Source organism: Peromyscus leucopus, chromosome 1 (assembly GCF_004664715.2).
Source record: "Peromyscus leucopus breed LL Stock chromosome 1, UCI_PerLeu_2.1, whole genome shotgun sequence".
Lineage (NCBI taxonomy): Eukaryota > Metazoa > Chordata > Mammalia > Rodentia > Cricetidae > Peromyscus > Peromyscus leucopus.
The window spans coordinates 189,570,975-189,594,221 of record NC_051063.1 but is presented as its reverse complement, the minus strand read 5'-3'; the positions used below and the strand labels follow the sequence as shown (position 1 = coordinate 189,594,221).

At 38.1% G+C, this 23,247-nt stretch overlaps 1 protein-coding gene across 2 annotated transcripts in view; it reads right to left on the bottom strand.

Annotated features, from left to right (window-relative positions):
• Window positions 1-283: 283 nt before the first annotated feature.
• LOC114688241 (vomeronasal type-2 receptor 116-like) overlaps window positions 284-23,247 on the bottom strand; it is a 35,169-nt gene continuing 12,205 nt past the window's right edge. Inside the window, exons 2-6 of one of the 2 annotated variants that reach the window (XM_028862864.1) lie at window positions 18,374-18,665; window positions 17,314-18,111; window positions 15,759-15,986; window positions 4,607-4,730; window positions 284-1,188 (exon numbers count right to left, since the gene is read on the bottom strand). In XM_028862864.1, the coding sequence (XP_028718697.1) occupies window positions 284-1,188; window positions 4,607-4,730; window positions 15,759-15,986; window positions 17,314-18,111; window positions 18,374-18,665 (2,347 nt within the window). Of the gene's footprint in view, window positions 1,189-2,900; window positions 2,904-4,606; window positions 4,731-15,758; window positions 15,987-17,313; window positions 18,112-18,373; window positions 18,666-23,247 lie in introns of those variants that run through there. The other variant, XM_037202565.1, reaches the window with a different exon arrangement.

The window sequence follows — 23,247 nt, the reverse complement described above, 5'->3', positions numbered from 1 at the left end:
AAGAATTACTCTGAGTTTATTTCAAATATTACTTTGTATTAGAGAAATAAAAGAACACATCCCTTATGCACTAATCTCCAGGAAGCAGGTCTTGTAAAATAAGTGTTGGAGTGGAACATTATAGGATACAATGTACAGAAAAGTAGTACACCTGACATTTCTGGGCATTATCATAGAAGAAACAAAGAGAATAGATAGCTAATACATACATCATGCATTGTATCACAACTGGTGTCTCTGTACCATCACTATACTTGTCAGTAACATTTTATGAAATGAGTGTTCAGGAAGATGTTTTCTCCCTTAACTTTTGAAGAGAATTTCTCTCAGGTCGGAACAAAATTATGTAGCACTTGGGGATAAAGATGCATCCCAGCAGACCTGCACTTGAGGACAAAATGGAGAAGACCTCCACCACCACCATGACCTTGCCCTTGGTGCTGTGGTAGACAGGGAGAAAGGTGATCCACACACTGCAGAACAACAGCATGCTGAAGGTCAGCAATTTGGCTTCATTAAATTTGTCAGGGAGATTCCTGGCCAAGAAAGCCACAATAAAGCTTGTAAAGGCAAGAAAGCCATGGTATCCCAAGACACAGTAGAATGCAGTAACTGAGCCCTTGTTGCACACAATGATGATTTGGCCATACTCAGAGTGTGCATCAGTGTCAATAGAGGGAGGAGAGACTAGCAGCCATACTGCACAGACAATAATTTGGATAAGGGTACATATGGCAATGATGTAGTTGGGTGCCCTTGAAATCATGAAGAACCTCATCCTTCTTCCAGGGGCTATGACTATGAAAGCCAAAAGCACAGTCACTGTTTTGGCCAGCACAGTGGAAATAGCCACAGTGAATACAACTCCAAATGTGATTTGCTGTAGAATACAGGTAGCTGAGCTGGGATGGCCAATAAAGAGCAAGGGGCACAAGAAACAAAACATGAGTGAGATGAGCAAGATGTAACTAAGATTCTGGTTGTTTGCCTTCACAAGGGGAGTGTCATGGTGCTTGACAAAGACCACAAGAACAAGCACTGTGAATGCAGAGAAGCACAAGGCTATTGAGGCAAGAGTCTTCCCCAAGGGATCTTCATAGGTCAGAAAGACCACAGATTTGGGAAGGCACTGGTTCTGCTCTCTGTTGCCATACTGGTCCTCTGGACACCTCACACATTTTTCCACATCTGATGGAGAAAGGAAAGTATGATTAAAGCAGCTTTAGCCATTTATTGACTGGATATTTCAATTGAATGTGCTGAAGTAGCATTGCACTATCTGCATTTGTTTCTGAGGATGGAGTGGAAGGACATTGCTGAATAACAATGCTTCCATTTCATAATACTCATTCATTATCTCTATGGGGAATGAAACCAAACACACCGTGTATTGTCTAATTTATGATGTGTGGGTGATGTCATTTGTTATGTTATGAGAAAGCACAGATATTTTCAGTACATGACTTAAACAGGTGAATTGACAGAGGATAAAATCATTACCTATTATTTTGCACAGAGTGTATTTTAAAGTCTCAGATCCCATGGTTATAGTGCCTCCTGATGTCTTTCTGTCTGTGTTATATATTTTCTTCCTATAATAGATGGGGACTTTGTCTTCTATTGGGATACTTCCTGTGATATGTTTTCTAGTTTGAATTTACTAGTCCAAATCCATTTACATAGAAGAAATACTAAACAAAATCTGTAGGGACACTTAGAATTCACACATGGCATGCCAACACAAAGTAGATTTATTTGACCCAAAGAAAAATGAGCAGGGAATAGGAGACAGAACCAAGAGATAGAGAATGAAGGAGAAGAGGAAAACAAAAAGAAAGAGGGGGAAGAGGTTTTTGGTCATGGAGGACAAAGAACTGCTCTGGATAGAGAAGACATAGACATGGCCTCTTTAAAATTGGCAGTTTATAAAGATGAAAGTGAAGCCCCTCGTTAGGTTGAAGTGTTTAATTTTGATTGGACAGTTTAATTGGGACAGACACAACAGAGGTTTTGGAAGCTGGACTTCAATACTTTGAATGCTGGACCTTGATAGTCAGCCTCAAGAGGAGGAAGTGCCCAAATAAGGGAATAGACATTGGTGACTAGCTTTAGGAATATAATAGTTTTAGTTATCATTTCTATTGCTGTGAAGAGAACCATGACCCCAGTAGCTCTTCCAAAGGAAAACATTTGATTGAGTGGCTTATATTTCAAAGGTTCAGTCCATTATCTTCATGGCGGGACATGGTGCTAAGCATGCAGACATAGTTCTGGAAAAGAAGCTGAACATTTTACATCTTTGATCCATAGGCAACAGGAAGAAAACTGTCTCACTTGGTATGGCTTAAGCATAGAAGAGGCCTCCAAGTCTTCATCCACAGTGGCACAAATCCTCCAATTAAGACCACACCTTCTCCAACAAGACCACACCCTCTAATAGGGCCAATTTCATTCAAACTATCACTGAAATCTCATGATTTTTAACAAGGTAAACGGATTGGTGAAGAAAGGCAAGGCTTGCTAGAGCCAATTTCCATGATTATTGTAACTAAAGTTCCCTCATAATTAGTAAGTTGTGTGTGTGTATATGTGTATGTATGTACATGCAAAAGTAACAACAGAGCTCTAATATGAGAGTGATTGTGTTTATATGGGGGAAGCAGGAGGGTGAGAGTAAAAGAAGAGTGTTACATATATATAATTTTTATGTTTAAAAATGCAAAAATAATTAATCAAGAAAATCTGTCCCCAGTTGTGTCCTTATCTGGAAGTAGGGAGAGTTTGTCCATGAGTCTTGTTCATAAGAAGCAGTAACCCCCTCCTGAAGGCAGAAACCTCTGTATATACTTATCATTAACAAGCCTTTCTTCCTGATTCTATCACCTTTCAGAACAGACCACCACCTTTCTTCCTCTTTCACTAATTTCCATCTATGAGAGTCTCAGATTTTGTGAGTGTACTAAAGTGCTAAGTAGATATTGATAAAATACCATGATCACAATAAAAGAAGAACACTCAAGCAAGAGTGATAGGATAGAGGTTTGTTTGGAGGAATCATATCCTGCCCATAAGTTGCAGTCTCCACCATGGAAAGTTTAGGAAACTTGAGTACAATTGCTCTGAATCATTGGACAATTGCATAGAGTCATGATGTGCTTCTAGGTTTCAAGTGTTTTTATCTAGAACAATGCATTTATGGACACATGTAACTAGTTATTTTTTTAAGACATAAAAATTTTTCTCAGTAGTGAAGAGAATATACTGCTCTTACAGAAGAAGTGAATTCAGTTCTAAAGACCCGTGTCAGGTGTCTCACATCTGACTGTACTCTAACTGCCAGTGCCTTGGATGCCTCTCACATGCACATGCAATTGTGTACACATAAACACCCATTTCAGACACACACACACACACACACACACACACACACACACACACATATATAATTAAATAATAAAAATATTTTCTGTAATTTTTGATGTATTTATTGTTGTAAATACCCTTTATTCTTATATGTTTCATATGTAAAACAATTTCCTTAGAGTTGATTTAAGTAAATTGCAGTAAGTTGTATGCACAAGTACATAGGGATCAGAACACAACCTCTAAGATTGGCAACATCTTTCTATTAAATGGGCCCAAGGAATGAACTCATCATCAGGTTTAGTAGAAAGGGATTTAACTTCTGATCTGTTTTACTGGCCATAAATGTTCTTTAATAACTTTCATTATATACGATGATACGCAACAGGATAGAAAACGTAAGTATCTGCCATTGTTATATAACCAACTCTAAATAATCATTTGACAAACATGGGCTGTGTAGGTGGCAACACCATTTGGATAACTGTAGCTAGTTGCTATCATTCAAAACCATTGTGTCTTCTACTTTTTACTTTATTAACTATGCTGTATATAAAAATACTGATTATAGTACTCCATATTTTCTACTTTATGTGGGAACAATTCTCCACACTCCTCTAGATTTCAAATCACAATGATACTTTGAAAGGGGGAATCTCTGGATATAGCTTGAAATCCTTTGTATCATACTGATCAGTTTCTTATTATTTCCCAAGAATTTGTTTCTACTCTTCATTAATCTTACAGAGACAGAGGGCTTATATTTGGTTTCTAAAACCCACATTGCAGAGTTCAAGGGATCAGAAGCCCTAGTCGCTTTTCCATTGATTCCCTGCATATACATGGTGCCTACCAACTTATAAAATTATAAAATTACAAAGATGTAAATATAAAATATAAATATTAATAAAATTTCGGGATTAGAATCTAATCTACTTGTAGTTTCAAAGGAGATTAGTCACTAGTAAAGACCTTCTATGGAATTCCCTCACATTGTGGTTTGATTATCAAAATTTCTATGAGAAAAGGCCACCTAACATGGATTTTCAAGGAGTCAAAGATGTATGTCATGGCATAACATGTTACTTAAAGTGACACTGTTAATGATCATAGTATTATCAAAACTAACTTGGGAAAGTGATATGGTTTATTTTTACACACATCTTTTAGAACCTTTGATCATCCCAGTGTATTTGGGAGAGGATGTTCTATGTGAAGGATTTATCTAACAGCAAGCACTCACTTGTCTCATTAGAAACTTCATTTTCTGGGCAGGGGATGCAATCAAAACAGCAGGCAGAAATTCCCTTCTGCATGAATTTTCTGAATCCAGGACCACAATCAGCACTGCACACAGAGGGTGGCATCTGAGGAAAATTACACATATGCTGATATCAGAAGTTTTACTTACTTCTTCCATAACAAAATTATATTAGTATGAAGAAATATCAATGGGCTTATTTTATGTATAACAAATGAGTGACCACATTAAACTTAGTATATTTTATAATGCCAAACAAGCAAATGTGGTGGTATCGTGTTCCCCAAAATATAGTGCACCCTAATAAACTTATCTGGGGTCAGAGACAGAACATCCACAATATTAAACATAGAGGATAGGCAGTAGTAGCACATGCCTTTAATCCCAGCACTTGGGAGGCAGAGCTAGGCAGAAATCCATGTCTTCAAGGATACTGCCAAGCATGTTGACTGAAGCCTTTAATCCCAGAAAGTGAGCCTTTCATCTCAGGGCATGGTGGTAGAAAGCAGATAGATATATAAGGCATGAGGATCAGGAACAAGAAGCATTTGGCTGGTTAAGCATTTGGCTGGTTAGCTTTTAGGTATTGAGCAGAAGAGTTCAGGTGAGAGCTATTCGGATATAAGGACACAGAGGCTTCCAGTCTGAGGAAACAAGATCAGCTGAGAAGTTGGCCAGGTGAGGTTATCTGTGTCTTGTTCTGTCTCTCTGATCTTCTAGTGTTCACCCCAATAACTGGCCTTAAGTTTGGTTTTATTAATAAAAACTTTTAAGATTCATGCAATAAGCAAAGGTATGGAAACAATCTGATGTAAGTTGAGTAGCTTCCCAATCTTAGAAATTTAGGAATAAAAATGGGTTCTTTGCTGTGGGCAAACACCATAGAGCTTGCAAACTGAATTGTCTAGTTAATTTCACCTTGACAGAAAGTACATTACAAAAGTTAGAGAGAAGTGTAACTAAAATATTTCTCTCCATTGAACTAGGCGGCTGTCATAATATTTATGCATTTTATTACTGCATAATTGATGTATGAGTCCCCAGTATACTGTGGGCAGTGCTGTCCCTAGGCAGGGTTATAGGAGAAATCAACCAGCGCAAAGCAGTAGACAATGTTCCTTTCGGGTCTATACTTTAGTTGAAGGATCCAAATCCTTGCTTTGTCTTCCCTTTAGTTTAACCCATGAGCCTAATCAACCCTTCCTCCTGAGTTTGCTTATGGTCAGTGTTTAATCACAGCAACAGTGCAACAAAGTAGGATAAGTGGATATCAGAAACATGGGAAATATCTCTTCAAATCTCTGACAGCAAACATGACTCCAATAAATAGCACTGCAAAGCATGACAGAGTGTAAAGATAATCACAGCTAATTAGGCAGAGCCTGGTGTATTTCTGGTGACAAAGTGTTGAACTAATATGCATTGAACTGAAAGGTGGAATGTTTCCTGAGGTGAAAGGGCCATATAATGCCAGCAAATATTTGGGGAACTGGAATAAAAGTGAGATTGTTGAAAGTTAATTTTTGGATTTCTTAAAATTTAAAATATAAAAATTTTATATAATCAAAAACCTGGTGATAGGGATCTATATACTGTTTAACACAGCTGCTGATGATCAGGTAGTCACATGCAATCCTTTGTTGAGTATTGAGTTCTGTGTCAGAACCAGAGTGTCTCTGATGCAAGGCCTCTTTCATGTTCTCCACAGTGTGATTAACTACAAATATCCTTTTTGTGGTGGTTTTCTTGAAACAGGGTTTCACAAAGTATTATTGGTATATCTCAACTAACTATATATAGTAGGTTAACTAAGATCACATAGAGATCTGACTCTCTTGCCTCCTGAATGCTAGAATTAAAGGTGTAAGCTACAAGTGGGCATATTTCTTTCCTTGTTTCTGTATTTCATGTTTATCATTACTTCTTGTACTTGCTATGATATTAAGGACTATTTTGAAGGTGAGTGGAGAAAATGTATCTTCTCATCCAATTTCTTTTTTATTCTTCATTAAATTATTTAATTTATTTGCCAACCACAGTTTCCCCTCCCTCCTCTTATCCAGTTCCCTCTCCACCATTCCTCTCTACTACAAAACCCACTCCTCAGAAAGGGTAAGGCCTTCCATTAGAGTCAACATAGCATGGCATACTAAGTTGAGGAAGGACCAAGCTCCACCCACCTTCATCAAGCAGGGTGATTAATCCCACCATAGGGAATAGGTTCTAAAAAGACAGTTTATGTGCCAATGACAGATCTTGGTCCCACTGCAAGGGAATACAAACAGACCAAGCTATACATTTATGACCCACATGCACAGGGATTAGGTAAGTCCCATGAAGGCTCCCTAGCTGTTGGTCTACATTCCCTCAGCTTCCACTATTCTGGTCAGCTGTCTCTGTGGGTTGACCTGTTATGATCTGGACCCACTTGCTCATATAATCCCTACTCTATTCAACTGGACTCCCAGATTTTGGCTCAGTTTTTGGCTGTGCATCTAATCATCTGCTTCCATAGTTACTAGATGAAGACTCCATGATACAATTAGGAAACTCACCATTATGATTAAAGGAGAAGGCCTGTTCAAGTACTCTTTCTAGAAATCTTAGCTGGGCCCTTCTTGAAGAATCCTAGGTGTTTCTCTGGTACCAGTTTTCTCCCTATCCCCATAATGCCATAATTACTGCTTCTCTCAATATATATCCTTCATTGCTCTCCCTCTCCATCCCTCCAGCAACTGGGCCATCACAAAACCTCATGTCCTGTTCACTCAGTTTATCCAGGAGATTCCAGCAATTTCCCCTCCTAAGGTGATACATGTGTCCCTCTTTATGTCATTTTTAACTTACTTCTCTGGTGCAAGTGTTATCGTTTGCTTTACATCTTATGTTCAGTTAATGAGTGAGCACTTCCCATGTTTCTGTACCTGGGTCATGGTTAACTCACTCAGGATGGTGACCCTCATGCAAAGAATGGATAAAGGAAATGTGATACATTTACATAATTAGCAGCAAAAAGCAATGACATCATGAAATTTTAAAGCAAGTGGATGTAACTAGAAAAAAATCATCACTGTCTAATTTTTGCTCATTTCTTTTGAGGGAGGGTCTATATATGCAACCCTAGCTCACGTGGAATCACTATGTACACCACACTGGCCATAAACTGAGAAGGTTGCCTGCCTCTCAATCCAACAGTTTCATTGTAGACATGCACCACCACATACACCTGGCCTCACTAGGAATTCATTGCAATTCTTTGAGTATCTCTTCCTGTAATATAATGGTGTCAATAAGATTGCCTTAGGAAAAACCTCTTATGTGATTGGGCTGGGAAAAATTATTTAATGAAAAAGAAAAGTTCAATAAGTCAAGATGTGTTCCTTCTATTATGTTAAGTTTTTGTTTTTTTTTTTAACTTTTAAATCTGATTGGAAACTGGACTTTGTTAAGAGCACATTCTGCACACATTTGGATAATCATGTAGTCCTATGCTTGAATCTATTTATGTGCCCCATTTACTTAGCTGACCTGCATATGCTGAACCATCCCTGTATCCCTGGAATGAAGCTATATTTGTCACAGGGACAAAACTTTCTGTTGTGTTGTTGACTTATATTAGTCAGTGTTTATTTGAGAATTTTTCCACCATGTCCATCCAAGTGTTTAGCCTCTCGTTTACTTTATAATGTTCTACTTCTTTAAAAATCTTTCCCTCCATATTTACAGAAGGAATCTCTCTACATTTGTAAGTAAGGTTTGTTTTTAGAAGAAAAAATGAATGTTGGTTTGACAAAACAATCTTTTTGTTCATGTATTATGATTAGAGAATGTGAAGATTGACATTAATTTTATATTGATAATTATTTGCTAATTATTGCCCATTTTGTTATTGCAATATTTGATACAGTTTGATAACATTTGATTTTCTATCTGGTTTTGTAATGTTTGCTGTCTTTCTCTTCTTTGACCACTCATATTTATCTTACTTTTCAGTGTGTAGTAGTTCTTCAAGTGTCTTTCATAGAAATATTAGTGGTTATGAATTCTTAAAACTCATATATATCATGGAACATTGATCTGTCTTAGTATTTGTTAAAGTCCTTAAAGAACTTACAGAATGAATCTTTCTGCCTCTCTGTCTCCTTCACTCTGTTTCTCTGTCTTTCTCTCACACATATACATATATATGGATTCACAAAATTTATTAGAAAGTCTTCTAGGATGCAGTCTAGCTAATCTAGAAATCACTAGGCATCAAAGACAATAAAAAATGTAGAAACTTCTCATTCTGTGATGTGGAATGTGTGAGCTGATCTTCAGAAAACACTTAAATACCATAGATGGTTCTAATGCCAGTGAAGAAATGGACTTGCTAGAAAGATGAGAGAGAGCAAAGAACACAAGTTTCCTTTTTAAATGTCCTCATATAGGCTTCCAGCACAGAGGGGGATTTTCAAAATCAAATGATGTAATTCTAAGTTGTGTCTTTCCAACTTAATATCCTGATAAAAGATGTGTCTTTTCTCAGGTTAAAAGATGCCAATTACATGCATGACTTCCTTTTTCTTCTTTTTTGGGTTTTGTTTTAGAGACATGGTTTCTCCTTGTAGCTCTGGCTGTCCTGGAGCTCTCTCTGTAAAAGAGGCTGGCCTAGAACACAAAGATCCCTCTGTCTCTGACTCTTGAGTGCTCAGATTAAAGGCATGTACCACCGTCACCTAATACAAGGCCTATCTCCCTATCTCAAAGATCTGGGTAGCAAATTGATCTTCCTACTTCAAGTTAAGTGAAAATATCTCTCAAGTGTGCCCTCCATTTTTGGTTTTGATAAATTCCAGACTCACTCAAGGTTATCCCCATGAAAACCTCACATACTCCTTTGACTATAAATAACTTTGTTGGATACAGTAATATCTTTAGCTGCTTGGATTACATCACTGTTACTCTCCCCTTTTAAGAAAGTTCATGAAGAAATCTGATGTTAACTAGAAGAGGCCTTTCTATGAAATGGGTTTCCCTCTCTGCAACTGTTAATTTCCTTCCTTTATATGCATAAATCAAATTTTAAGTAAGATATGTGACAGGAAGGTTCTTTTCTGATATTAAATGCCCTGCCTCAATATGGCCACCTGTCTCACTATATTTTGGAAAATTCCCATCATATTTTACTGGATATACTGTTGATGTCAATGTGAGTCCTTCTTCTTCTCTTCTGCCCATTGTTTGTAAATTTGATTGTTTAATGGTATCCCCCTCCCTGGTCCTATACATATTTCATTTATCCTAATTTTTATCTTTGTCACAATTTCAGTTTTCTAATTATTCTGCTTGGTCTTCAAGTCTGCCAACTTGTCTTCAACTTTAAATATTCCTCTGGAGAAAAGTTCTCCTAAGATATTTTGGATTTATTTTATTTCCTTTGGATATTTTAGTTTGACTTTTTCATAATTTTGTACATTTGGGAATGCATCTGTCATATGTTCTCTCAGTTCCTTTGTGCGTGTAAGTTTTTAATCTCATTACATTATCCTGAAGGTGATTTGTGTCCTGTTTGGCATTGTGGAACATTGTTATAATCATTCTTTGAATTCTTTTTTCAGTATGTCATTGAACATACTTATATTTAAGGCTATGACTGGAACTGCGTCCTGACCACTGTCTACCACCCTCCAGCTCCACTGCTCACCTTTTGTATTTGGTTTTCTGGAAATGCAGCAGCCTGGCCAGAGTGAACATCGCCATGGATCCATCATTGCCTAGCCCTTGCCTGGGACGCTGGAAATGCAGGGAGTCAGTGCAGGAAGCACAGCAGGTTTCAAGGGCATCAGATGCTACCACAGCTTGAGTGCCCCGAACAGACAAGATGTGCTGCCCCTGGAGCACTGAGGCCCCAAGCCTAGACTCTGGATAGCAAATACCGAGTATATGGAGGTTTATTAATTTTGTATTTTATTTTATTTATTTATTTTAGTTTTTCGAGACAGGGTTTCTCTGTGTAGCTTGCGCCTTTCCTGGAATTCAATCTGTAGCCCAGTCTCGCCTTGAACTCACAGAGATCTGCCTGGGTCTGCCTCCCAAGTGCTGAGATTGTTTTTATAAATATTTTTATTTTATAATTAATTTAATTATACCTATTAGCCATGGATTCCCCTGTCCTCCCTTCTCCCATCCACCAACCTAATCCCCCAATCCACCCCCCCATTCCCACCTCCTACAAGGCAAGGTCTGCCCTGGGGATTCAGCCCACCCTGGTAGATTCCATTGAGGCAGGTCCAGTCGCCTCCTCCCTACACCAACGCTGAGCAATGTGTCTCAAAAAGGCCCTAGGTTCCAAAAAGCCAGCTCATGCATCAAGGACAGGTCCCAATCCCACTGTGTGTGGGGAGGGGGTCCTAAACAGTTCAAGCTCATAAATTGTCTCACTTATTCAGAGAGCCTGGTCCATTTTCATGGGGGCTCCTCAGCTATTGGTTGACAGTTCATGTGTTTCCACTAGTTTGGCTATTTGTCCCTGTGCTTTTTCGAATCATGGTATCGATATCTCTTACTCATATCATCCCTACTCCCTCTCTCTCAGGTTGTACTCCTGGAACGCCACCTGAGGACTAGCTGTGGATCTCTACATCTGCTTCCACCAGTCACTGGATGAGAGTTCTATCATGACAGTTAGGGTGTTCAGCCATCCCATCATCAGAGTAGGTCATCTCAGGCACTCACTTGACCATTGCCAGTAGTCTATAGTGGAGGTATCTTTGTGGATTTCTGGGGACCTCTCTAGCACTCTACTTCTTCCTATTCCCATGGGGCCTTCATTTATCATCATGTCTCTTTCCTTGTTCTACCACTCTGTTCCTGACCGAGCTGGGACCTCCTGTTCCCCTAAGCTCACTTTCCCCCTCCCTTTCCCTCCATTACTTCCCCTCACATCCAGTTTGCTCCTGTAGATCTCTTCCATTTCTCTGTCGCTGCATGATCCCTGTGTCTTTCTTAGGGTCCTCTTTACTAGGCAGCCTCTCTGGAGTTGTGAGTTGCAGTCTGGTTATCCTTTGCTTTACATCTAGTATCCACTTATGAGTCAGTACATACCATGTTTGTCTTTCTGAGTCTGGGTTACCTCACTCAGGATGATATTTTCTAGTTCCATCCATTTTCCTGCATATCTCATGATGTCATTGTTTTTTCTCTGCTAAGTAGTACTCCATTGTGTATCTGTACCATATTTTATTTATCCATTCTTCAGTTAATGGGCATCTAGGTTGTTTCCAGGTTCAGGCTATTACAAATAATGCTGCTATGAACATATTGACCATGTGTCCTTGTGGTATGATTGAATATTCCTTGGGTATATGGTAAAGAGTGGTATAGCTGGGAGGTTGATTTTGAGGGAGGTTGATTCCCAATTTTCTAAGAAAGCACTGTATTGATTTCCAAAGTGGTTGTACAAGCTTGCATTCCCACCAACAGTGTAGGAGTATTCCCCTTGCTCCATATCCTATCCAACATAAGCTTTCTTGAGTATTTCTGACCTTAGTCATTCTGCCAGGTGTAAGATGGTATCTCAGAGTCATTTTATCCTGCATTTCCCTGATGATTAAAGATGTTGAGCAATTCCTTAAATGTCTTTCAGCCATTTGAGATTCTTCTGTTGAGAATTCTCTGTTTAGCTCTATAGCCCATTTTTTAATTGGACTCTTGGGTATTTTGATGTCTAAATTTTTGACTTCTTTATATATTCTGGATATCAACTCTCTGTCAGATGTGGGGTTGGTGAAGAACTTTTCCCATTCTGTAGGCTGTCGTTTAGTCTTATTGCCTGTGTCCTTTGCCCTACAAAGCTTCTCAGTTTCATGAGGTCCCATTTATTAATGGTTGCTCTCAGTGTCTGTGCTACTGGTGTTATGTTTAAGAAGTGATCTCCTATGCCAATGAGTTCAAGACTAATTCCTACTTACTCTTCTAACATGTTTAGAGTTGCTGGATTAATGTTGAGGTCTTTGATCCACTTGGGCTTAAGTTTGGAGCCTAGTGAAAGATATGGATCTATCAGCATTCATGTTGACATCCAGTTATGCCAGCACCAATGTTGAAGATGCTTTCTTTTCTCCATTGTACAGTTATGGCTTCTTTGTAAAAAATCATATGTTCATAGGTGTGCAGATTAATGTCATGGTCTTCACTTCGGTTCCATTAGTCCACATGTCAGTTTTTATGCCAGTATCAAGCTGTTTTCATAACTCTAGCTCTATATTAGAGCTTTGAAGTGAGGTAGGAATTTTTTAGTGCTTTCTGTAGTGCTGGATTTGTGGATAGGTATTGTTTAAATCTGGTTTTGTCTTGGAATGTATTCTTCACTCTGTCTATAAAGATTGAAAGTTTTGCTGGATATATTAGTCTAGGCTGGCATCCATGGTCTCTTAGTGTCTGCATTACATCAGTTCCAGTGCTTTTGGCTTTCAAATCTCCATTGAGAAATCAGGTGTTATTCTGGTGCGTTTGCCTTTATAAGTCACTTGGTCTTTTTCCTTATTCCTGTTCTTAATATTCTTTCTTTATTCTGTACATTTAGTTTTTCATTATTAAATGGCAAAGAGACTTTTTTAGAGAGTCTAGTCTGTTTGGTGTTCTATAGCTTTCTTTTATCTTCATAGGTATTTCCTTCTTTAAGTTGGGCAAGTTTTCTCCTATGATCTTGTTGAATATATCTTCTGTGCCTTTGAGTTGGTATTCTTCTGCTTCCTCTATCCCTATTATTTGTAGGTTTGTTCTTTTCATGGTGTTCCACATTTCTTGGACATTTTGTGTTATGACCTTTTTGGCTTTGGTATTTTCTGTGACTGACGAAACTATTTCCTCTATTGTATCCTCTAGACCAGAGATTCTCTCTTCCATCTCTTGTATTTTCTTGGTTATTCTTGCATCTGTGTTTCCTGATCGATTACTCAGATTTTTTATTTCTAGCATTCCTTCTGTTTGTGTCTTCTTCATTGTTTCTATTTCCCTTTTCAAGTCTTGAACTGTTTCCCTCACCTGTTTAAATGATTGTTCATTATTTTATTTAAGGAATTTATTGTTTTCTTCCAATTCTTTATTTGTCTTTTCCTTGTTTTCTTTATAGACTTCTTCCAATTTTTTATTTCTTTTAGTCAATTTCTTTATTGATTTCTTCCACTTTTTTGTTATTCTCTTCCTCAATTACATTTTTTCTTGAAAAGCCTCTAGCATCTTCATTATGCCATTCCTAATGTTGCTTTCTTCCTCTTTTTCTACCTTGTGATGTTCAGGTCTTGCTGTTGGAGGAGGCCTTCGTTCTGGTGATGTTGTATTGCTCTTTATGTTGTTGTATGTACTTCTGCTTGACATTGGCCCATCTCTTCCTCTAATGATTATAAGAGGGCCCTGTGTCTTAGTGAGTTGCTGTTGGTCCACTCTGTGCTTGTTGTGTCTGTGGCTCAGGGAGCCATCTCAGCCCCATCTTATTCTTTTTCTAATTGGAGCAGGCAGATTCTGTGTCTTGGGGAGCTTCTCTTGGATCAACCCAAGCTAGTTGATTCTGTGGCTCACTGATCCACTCTTGGTCTTATCAGGGCTCTCAGTCCAGTCAGATTTGACAGATTCGGTGTTTCAGGAAGCCTCTCTTGGTACACTGAGAGGTGGCAGATTCTACTCCTCCAAAAGCTACTCTTGTTCTGATGAGGGCTGGCAGATTCCCTGTCTCCTGAGGTTACTCTTGGTCCAGTGACAGCTCTTTGTACAATGAGAGTTCTCTCTAGGCCTGATGATAGCTGGGGGTTGTTTTCCTAACTTCAGGAAGTTCCCTCGGTTCTCTGTAGGACGGGTATTGGGACAGGGCATGTAGATTGCAGGGTACACTGGGAGGTCATGGTGAGGGAAAGGCTTTCCTGCAGGAGCCCTGCCTACTGGCCATCAACTGAGGCCAAGTTGGGCCAGTGTTCCTGGGGAAAATGGTTGTGGACAGGAATTGGTCCTAGGGACAGGGCTCACTGGGTATGAAGAGTCACTCACCTCTAGGACCAATGAGAGCTGTCAGAAAGTTTTAACTAGATACCTTAAAACCACCCACATCAGAATTCATTCCTATAATATACTTTAGGTTCATAGAAGTATACATCCTTTATAAATTTCAAAAGCTATTTTTTACTACCAATAATACATCCTCCCCACACAGATGAGAAAAATAGGCACATCCTTGTTTGTTTGAGAGAATTATAAAGAACTAATGGGACCATGAAATGTTCCTCTATTGAGTATTTTTTTAAGAACATGCTTTTAGGCTGGAAAATTGGCTCAAGTGTCTATAACAATTACTTCTCATATACAGGGTTCAAGTGTTACTTTCAGCACCCACTGGGTGGCCCTGCACTCTCTCTACCACCCAGAGATTCAAGCCATTGTTTTGGCATCCATATGCACCAGGCATACCAGTGTTGCAGAGACATATATGCAGACAAGTCATCCATACACATTTAATAGAAAAAAGGAACAAATAAAGAGAGAGACAGAGAGAAAGAAAGAAAGAAAGAAAGAAAGAAAGAAAGAAAGAAAGAAAGAAAAAAGCATAGTTACAATTCATAGGGAATCTAAATGGGCCATGAAAATGTTATCTTAATATTTGGTTAGAGATGTTGGCAATTTAGGACCTGTGGGTACAAAGGCTTAAAAAATTATTTAATAATAATTAATGGTTTGTATGTGTTTACTTTACTCCTCCTTACATTTACCTTCAGTCTTTCAGCATCTATGTCAAAGGTTCAGCAGAAGAAAGGACAAGCACTGTATAGTAATCAGAATAGTATCACGAAGATATTGAATGCTTCACTGGAAATGATATAGTACAGTGATAACTATTAATATTCTTTTTGTTATAAAAACAAGTAACATGTTCTGGAATGATTGAAAAATCACTGTATGCCTGGTATGCATGTCTGAGAACCTCAAAGAATTAACAAAATGTCACATCAAGAACTGAAAAGAAGAAACATAAAGAGGGAGGCTAGAAAATGCTTCTTAATGTAGCAGTCTATTTCAATGCATCAGTTACAAGGCAGCACAAATGGACCCACTTGACAGTGTTACTGCTGTATGACAGAAATAATTACAGTTAGGTCAGACCCACCTGTCTACTTCCTGTGGCCCACTCTATCACGTCTTCATATAAATGGAGCTCTTGACCATGTGGAAAATATGGGCTATACTCTCCTATCTTCACTTTGACTTCAAATCCATTTGGGAAATTCCAAATCTGGAAAATGTCATACTCTGCCTGTAGGTTTTCTCTCTGGATCATATTTACTTTTTCTCCAACAGGATTAGTGAAATGAGTCTTCCTCAGAAAAGAGTGCAGCTGAAAGACAGGCAGCATTCTATAATGTATGTATCCTTTCTTGATGTCAGAAAACATATAAATATTTCTTCTTAAAGGCAACATTATTGAAACTGTCCATGAGAGAAATATAATAAGAGAAATAAAAGAAAGTAAATAAAATTTCATAACATTCTTAGAATTTAAATTCTTTCAGAGGAAACTACAAAGAGTAACCCAGACATACATGCACACACAAAATTTGGTAAGAAAAAAGCAGAGAGAGAGAGAGAGAGAGAGAGAGAGACTCAAATCCATACAGACATATGTACATAATACAGATACATACAATATACACACATGTATATATATCAGACACACACATCAAAATACAGTCAGAAACAGAGAGTCATACTAACCCAAACAGACACACAGAAACAGAAACCTGAAAAACACAGAGGCTCACACACAATTGCACACATTGTTAGACAAATACACACGGGGAGACATACACATAGTGAAACACCCACACAGAGAAACATTGACATATACAAATTTATGCTCACAATAAAAGATTGACATACAGACAGACAGACAGACACAGAGAGAGAGAGAGAAACATATATTCATATGTGAAAGCAGATACACAAAACATGAAGTAGTGACATGCAGCTGAAATGAAAAACACAGAAAAATATACATAAAACAAACACACATGCACAAAGACATTGACAAAAGATAAATCTATTCTTACTTCCACAGATAAATATGCAGATAGACAGATATGCACAATATATGCAGCAATGCAGATATACACAGAGATACACAGAAAAAAAGAATCATTCTCCCATACACTGTGAGAACCATTAATTCACACACATGAACACATATGTCCAGAAATATATAAGAGCACCACTGTTACACAGTAATTCCTGTGTAATTATTCACAGTGTGCTAACCAAGGTCCCTAGAGCCTACACTAGGGCATAATCACTTGAGAACACTTGTGAAAACCATCTCATACACTGATTACCACGTTTGAAAATCAATGAACAAGGGCTCATCTTCTTATCATGGAGAGGGTTAATGAGGAAGGACTGTTATATTTCCAGTAATAGAAGAAGTGAAATGATATTCGGGTGTTCTCTAATTATGTTACTGATATTCCTTGATAAATTGTGTCCTCCATTCCATTGCTTTGACATTAATATTTATATCAGAATCTAGGTTTAACTCCTTACCAGCAAATAATTTCAAAATATTCTCATTTGATTAAATATTTGCTCGTCCAGTAAATTGGGGCATCTGACAGACTCTTAAAGGCTATATTGATGACACATAATTTCATCCAAGAGAAAAAAAACACTACCTTCAAGCAGTTACCATAGTGTTCATTCCCATTATACACTTGTTGAAGAAGCATCTCATGGATAGCATGGACTACAGTATACACAGCATTATACATGTCATAACTGTCATCACTAAAGGCCATGTCAATAGTCTGTCCCATTAGAAATTGTAATGAGGCATTGGATGAACAATTCTTCAGTGTCTTACACTTGGAAGCTGGGACCTCACAGTTAAAGTTCATCCATCCCAGCCTTGCAAGGTATTCATCTGTATATTTCAGAGGGTTCAGTGTCTGGACAAATGTTTTAAAACCAGAAATCTCAGGATGGTGGTGTGTAAAAGCTAGTATCCCATGGGATGAGCCAATTGTAGAGTCTCTCTTACTTGTAGTGACATCCCACTGTGATGTGGTCAAAAATATTCTGTGTAAACCTAGAGATTCCCACATTTTAAAGCTCACAGCTAGAGTACTGTCAATGTCACCATAAATGATGACTACATTTGCAGATGATGTTATGATTTGGTTATAATACACATCAGCTCTTGACATGTATGTAAGGAATTTGGTTGGGATCATGCATACAAAGGAAAAGCAGACTGTATTTTTCTGCATCTCAGTTCTCAAATGTGAGAGAAATTGGGTACCCTGGTCATTGTCAGAGATGGCCACTCCTATCCAGTTCCAGTTGAAGTGAAGAATCAAAGAGACCATTGCCAATGATAGAGCTGTGTCCTTGGGGGCCATCTGATATAGATAGGAAAATTTTTCATGATCACTTAGGATGGTATGGAAAGGTCCATAGGTAAGCTGAAGGACCTAGGGCACAGGGAGCAGCATGAGGTAGCATGCACTTCTAAGAACTTGTAAACACACTTTCAGTAAAGAGTTCTATAAAAACTTCTCACCTATAATTTTTCCCTCATCTCAACTTCAAAAAAGGAAATGAAGCCACATCAAGTCTCTGAATAGTACTCTTGAACCACACTGTTTCACATAATTCAACATACTCTTCTTAGCATCTTGGTATTGTTCCAACAGAGTCACAATTTCTTGAAAACCCACACCACAAAAATCTCACCTGTTTAGATAGCCCGGGGTCCAGATATGTCCCAAATATCGCAGATGTTTCATAATCTGGTCCTGTCAGCAACACTATACAACCAGGCTCTCCTTTACACTCATAATTAGGGTAATAATCTTGAATTTCTTCACCGAAATGTGTTATTCTGTTTAATTCTGACATATTCATGGATCCACCCTCCAGCAATTCAAATACTAATGACATATTTGGCAAAAGATCAGGGTTCCTATTGACTTCATCCATGGAAAAAGTTAAGGCCAATGGAAACTGGATGTTTTCGGGTGATGTTCTGTAAGAGGATATGGTGGTTAATATGGACAGAGACCTAAAAATAATTCTTTGTATTCAACAGAAGGACTATCCAAAACTGGATGGTATTTTCAACCAGACCCAAATACTGAATCAAATGTCCTGTGCTGTGAAGTTGAAATGACATAATAAGCTGGATGTGACAATATTTTATTGTGTTGAAATGTAGTAATATTTTATTTGTATGTTAATAAATAAAGTTTGGCTGCAGATCAGAGGAAATAGCAAGCCATTTTAAATAAACACAAAAGTAAGGCAGTGGTAGCACATGCCTGATCTGATCATGTGGCAGGCAGGGTCTCTCTGTGTTCAAGGCCATGCTAGGGAACAGAATACATGCCTTTAGTATGACTAACAGCCATACAGACCTGGAGGTCTGAACAGACAGGCAGTGACAAGGAAGTGAGGCAGCTAAGCTAAGAGCCAATGAGGGGAGAGAACAGCAAGGTAATAAATGTGCAGGAAAACAGGAAGTAGCACACACTTTGGAAGCTGCTGCATGATGAGGTAAGGTTAGCTGGACAAGGCCATAGCAGCAAGGGGACAGAGCTGCAAGTGGCCGGACTGCTTTTGGGGTTACTGACTCCCAGGCTCAGGCCAGGTGTGGCTCAGGCCAGAGCAGAAGGCTAGAATTTGTTATTTTTTTTCTCCTGGTGTGTAATAGATCACCCCCTCTCTCTTGTAATTCCAATTTTGGACTACCAGCAGACTAGATAGCAGCTTTTAAATTTCCTTGGACATCTACTGTGCTAAGCAGACTTGGTAAGTCATAAAGATACCTTAAAGGGAGAAACTAGTTGAAAGACAACTTTTTCCCATATTAAAAATTGGGAAACATATTTACAATGGAACAAAATTGGTATTTTTGATAACACATTAGACAGTGTGAAAATGGAACAATAAAAGAGAGGGTGAATATTGTTGATGGGATGTATATAACATCAATTATGAATATTATTTGTTTAATCATCCTTATTATAGTATTAAAACTGTGGTTTAATTTAAGTGCCAAGATAAAAGCTTTAGTAAAATCTGTTAAAATGATTTATATAGAAATTCAGACGCAGAGAAAAGTATTTAAAGGTGAAATAATTTCAGGATTGACTTATATGGTTACAGAAAGATAGCCTCTTTCCAAACAATCAAACTTAATCGATCTGGTAACTTTACAGGAATTACCTGCTTAAGGGCATGTACAAGCTAACTGGACTCCAGTGGAAATGGGAGATTTAAGGAGATTTAAGGAAGCTATTATATCATATGGCATGCATTTTCCACTCGTAAAGCAAAAGTTATACTCAAGGGAAACTTGGAATAGTATACCTCCTCAGAACTGGAAAGAACTGGTAACAGCTGTCCTAGAGTCTGGAGCACAATTACAATGGAGAACATGGTTAAAGGAGGAGGCTAAGACAATAAAAAGCCGATGTAGAATAAGAAGTATGGAAATGTACCAGGATCAACTGCTTAGATAAGGCGAATATGATGATATACAAAGATACTGTTTATATGATAACCAATCCTTAATTCTACATCACATGGCAGCAGTGAATGCATGGAACAGAATTGAGGAAGCAGGAAAAATTATGAATCATTCACAAAAGGTGTACATGGTCCCAGAGAATCCTTCACAGATTTCTTACAAAGGCTGGCCTCAGCAGTATATAGAATAATATCAAATTCAGAAGCTGGACAGAAAATAATTGAAAGTTTGGCTTTTGAGAATGTAAATGAAGAATGCAAAAGAATAATCAGGCCATTAAAAGCATGATCAGCACCTTTGGAGGATTGGATCATGGACAAAATTAATATTGAATCTCATGACCATGATGAGATGTGGATAGAAGTGATTTCAAAACCTTTGAGGAAAAAAGGTCAGAAATTTTGGTTGTGGTAAACAAAATTATTAGAAAAGTGAGTATAAACAGGGTGTTCCTTAAAAGAATGTTTATTCAAAGAACAATGGCAAAAGAATGTCCCTCCATTCTGGACTATGCAGAAGGTGTGGTAAGCGTAAACATTAGACCAACAAATGTAGATCAATAAGAAACAGACAATGTAATCCTTTGCCTTTGCCTTCAGGAAACTCCCAGAGGCCTTCATATAGGCCCCCACAGCAAATTCAGTTCAGACCTTTATGCCATCATAAAAGAAACCCCTACTCAGAGCAATTAAATAACCAAATAACTATTGAAATAAACCAGACTGCTCGGGAGGATAGAACAACTACAGAAGAAAAATCAAAAATTCTGGAGGAACCATAAAGCAGATTCTTGACAAACTTCTCTAAATGAACAAAGACCAAAATTAAAAATACAAATAAATTGTGGTTTCTTGGAAGAATTAGTAGCCATGGGTATGGATGTGAAAATAATTGCACCAGAATTTTGGCATCCAAATTGGCCTCTGCAAGAGGTAAATGTTCAGCTGTTAGGGAATAGAACATTATCTCAAGTGAAACAGAGTGCAAGATGGCTCAAATGTGTAGGACCAGCAGGTCAGAGAGGAAAATGAAAGCCATATGTGGCTAATATAACTATGAACTTATGGAGCTCTGATCTATTACAACAATGGAATACTCAGATTACCATTCCTCCAACCTCAGAAACAAATCATAAACTAACACATGTTTCTGACAGAGATAATAGAAGGTATTATTCTAAAGAGCTCTCAATAGCCACCCAGATTGTACAAGAACAGGGCACAACAACTGATGATCCTCCAAAGACACCAACAGCTCTACCTTTAAAATGGTTAAAAGACAAGCCTATAGAGGTTCAGCAATGACCTTTAACAACAGAGAAACTGCAGGTTTTAGAAGAGCTGATATAAGAGCAGTTAAATGTATATTGAAGAATCAACCAGCTCTTGGAATTCTCCTGTATTTGCTGTTAAAAAGAAATCTGGTAAATGGAGAATGGTAACAGACATAAGAGCAATTAACAAAGTAATTCAACCAATTGGCTCTCTACAATCTGGAATTCTTTTGCCTACTCTGTTACCTGAAGGATGGCCACTGATAGTTATCAATTTAAAAACTGTTGCTTTTCACTAGTTTGGCTATTTGTCCCTGTGCTGTTTCCAATCATGGTCTCAAAAATTCTTTCTCATACAACCCATCTTCTTTCTCGCTGACTGGACTCCTGGGGCTCCACCTGGGGCATGGCTGTGGATCTCTGCATCTGCTTTCATCAGTCATTGGATGAGAGTTCTAGCATGACACATAAACTATGAAACAATAGCTAAGGAGCCCCCAACTGGATCAGGCCCTCTGGATAATTTAGAGAGTTGATTAACTTGAACGGTTTGTGAGACCCCTAGGCAATGGGACCGGGACCTCTCCTTATTGCATGAGCTGGCTGTTTGGAACCTGGGGCCTATGCAGGGACACTTTGCTCAGCCTGGGCAAAGGGAGGAGTGGACTGGACCTGCCTTGATTGAATCTATCATGTTAAGCTGAATCCCCAGGGGAGTCCTCCTGGAGGAGATGGGAATGGAGGGTGGGCAGGGGGAAGGGGGAGGGGAGCTGGAGAAGGAGGACAGTGGAATCCGTGGCTGATATGTAAAATTAAATTAAATTATAAAATAAATAAAAAAAGACTGTTGCTTTTTAATGCTCTTAAAAGAAAAAGACAGAGAAAGATTCACCTTTGCAGTCTCTACATATAATAATTCTCAAAAAACAAAGAGATATCAATAGAGGGTTCTCCCAAAGGGAATGTGAAATAGCCCAACTCTGTGGCAATATTGTGTACCACAGCCATGGGAATTAATACATAAACAGTTTCCTAAGTCTATAATTTATCATTGAATGGACAATATTTTACTGGATGATTCAATGCCGATAATTTAGAATGTTTGAAGAAATAAAGAAAATATTGCCATGTTGGGGATTGCAAATTGCTCCTGAAAAGATACAAAGAGGATATTCTTTTAATTATTTGGGATGCAAAATAGATCCACAAAAATTAGACCCCAAAAGTACAAATTAGAAGAGGTCCATTGTGGAGTCCTAATGACTTTCAAAGATTATTTGAAAATATTTCCTAGCTGTGAACCATTGTTGGGGCAAAAAAATGATGAACTGAGTGATTTTTTCAAAACCTTAGACAGTGACAAGGACTTGAATAGTCCAAGAGATTTATCAGCTGAAGCTGAGATTTTGCCTTGGTGGAAAAGGAAGTACAGGAAGTACATGTGGATTTGTGCATCCAAGCTTGATTACATTTTGGTTATTTTACCCTCTAAGCATTCTGTTACAGGAATTTTAATGCAGAGTGAAGATATATTGGAATGATAATTCTACCATATAAATAGAGAAAAATTTAAAACTTATGTGGAAAAGATCTCTGACTTGATTTTAAAAGGAAAACTGAGACTTAATCAATTAGCAGGAATAGTCCCAGCAAAAACACTCATACCTTTAACTAAGGAGGACATTGACAAATTATGAGCAGACAATGAAACTTGGTAAAGAGGTTGAAATAATTTTTTGGGGAAAGATTAATAGCAAATATCCCAACAGTGATAGAATTCAACTTATAAAGAGAGCTGATTGGGTT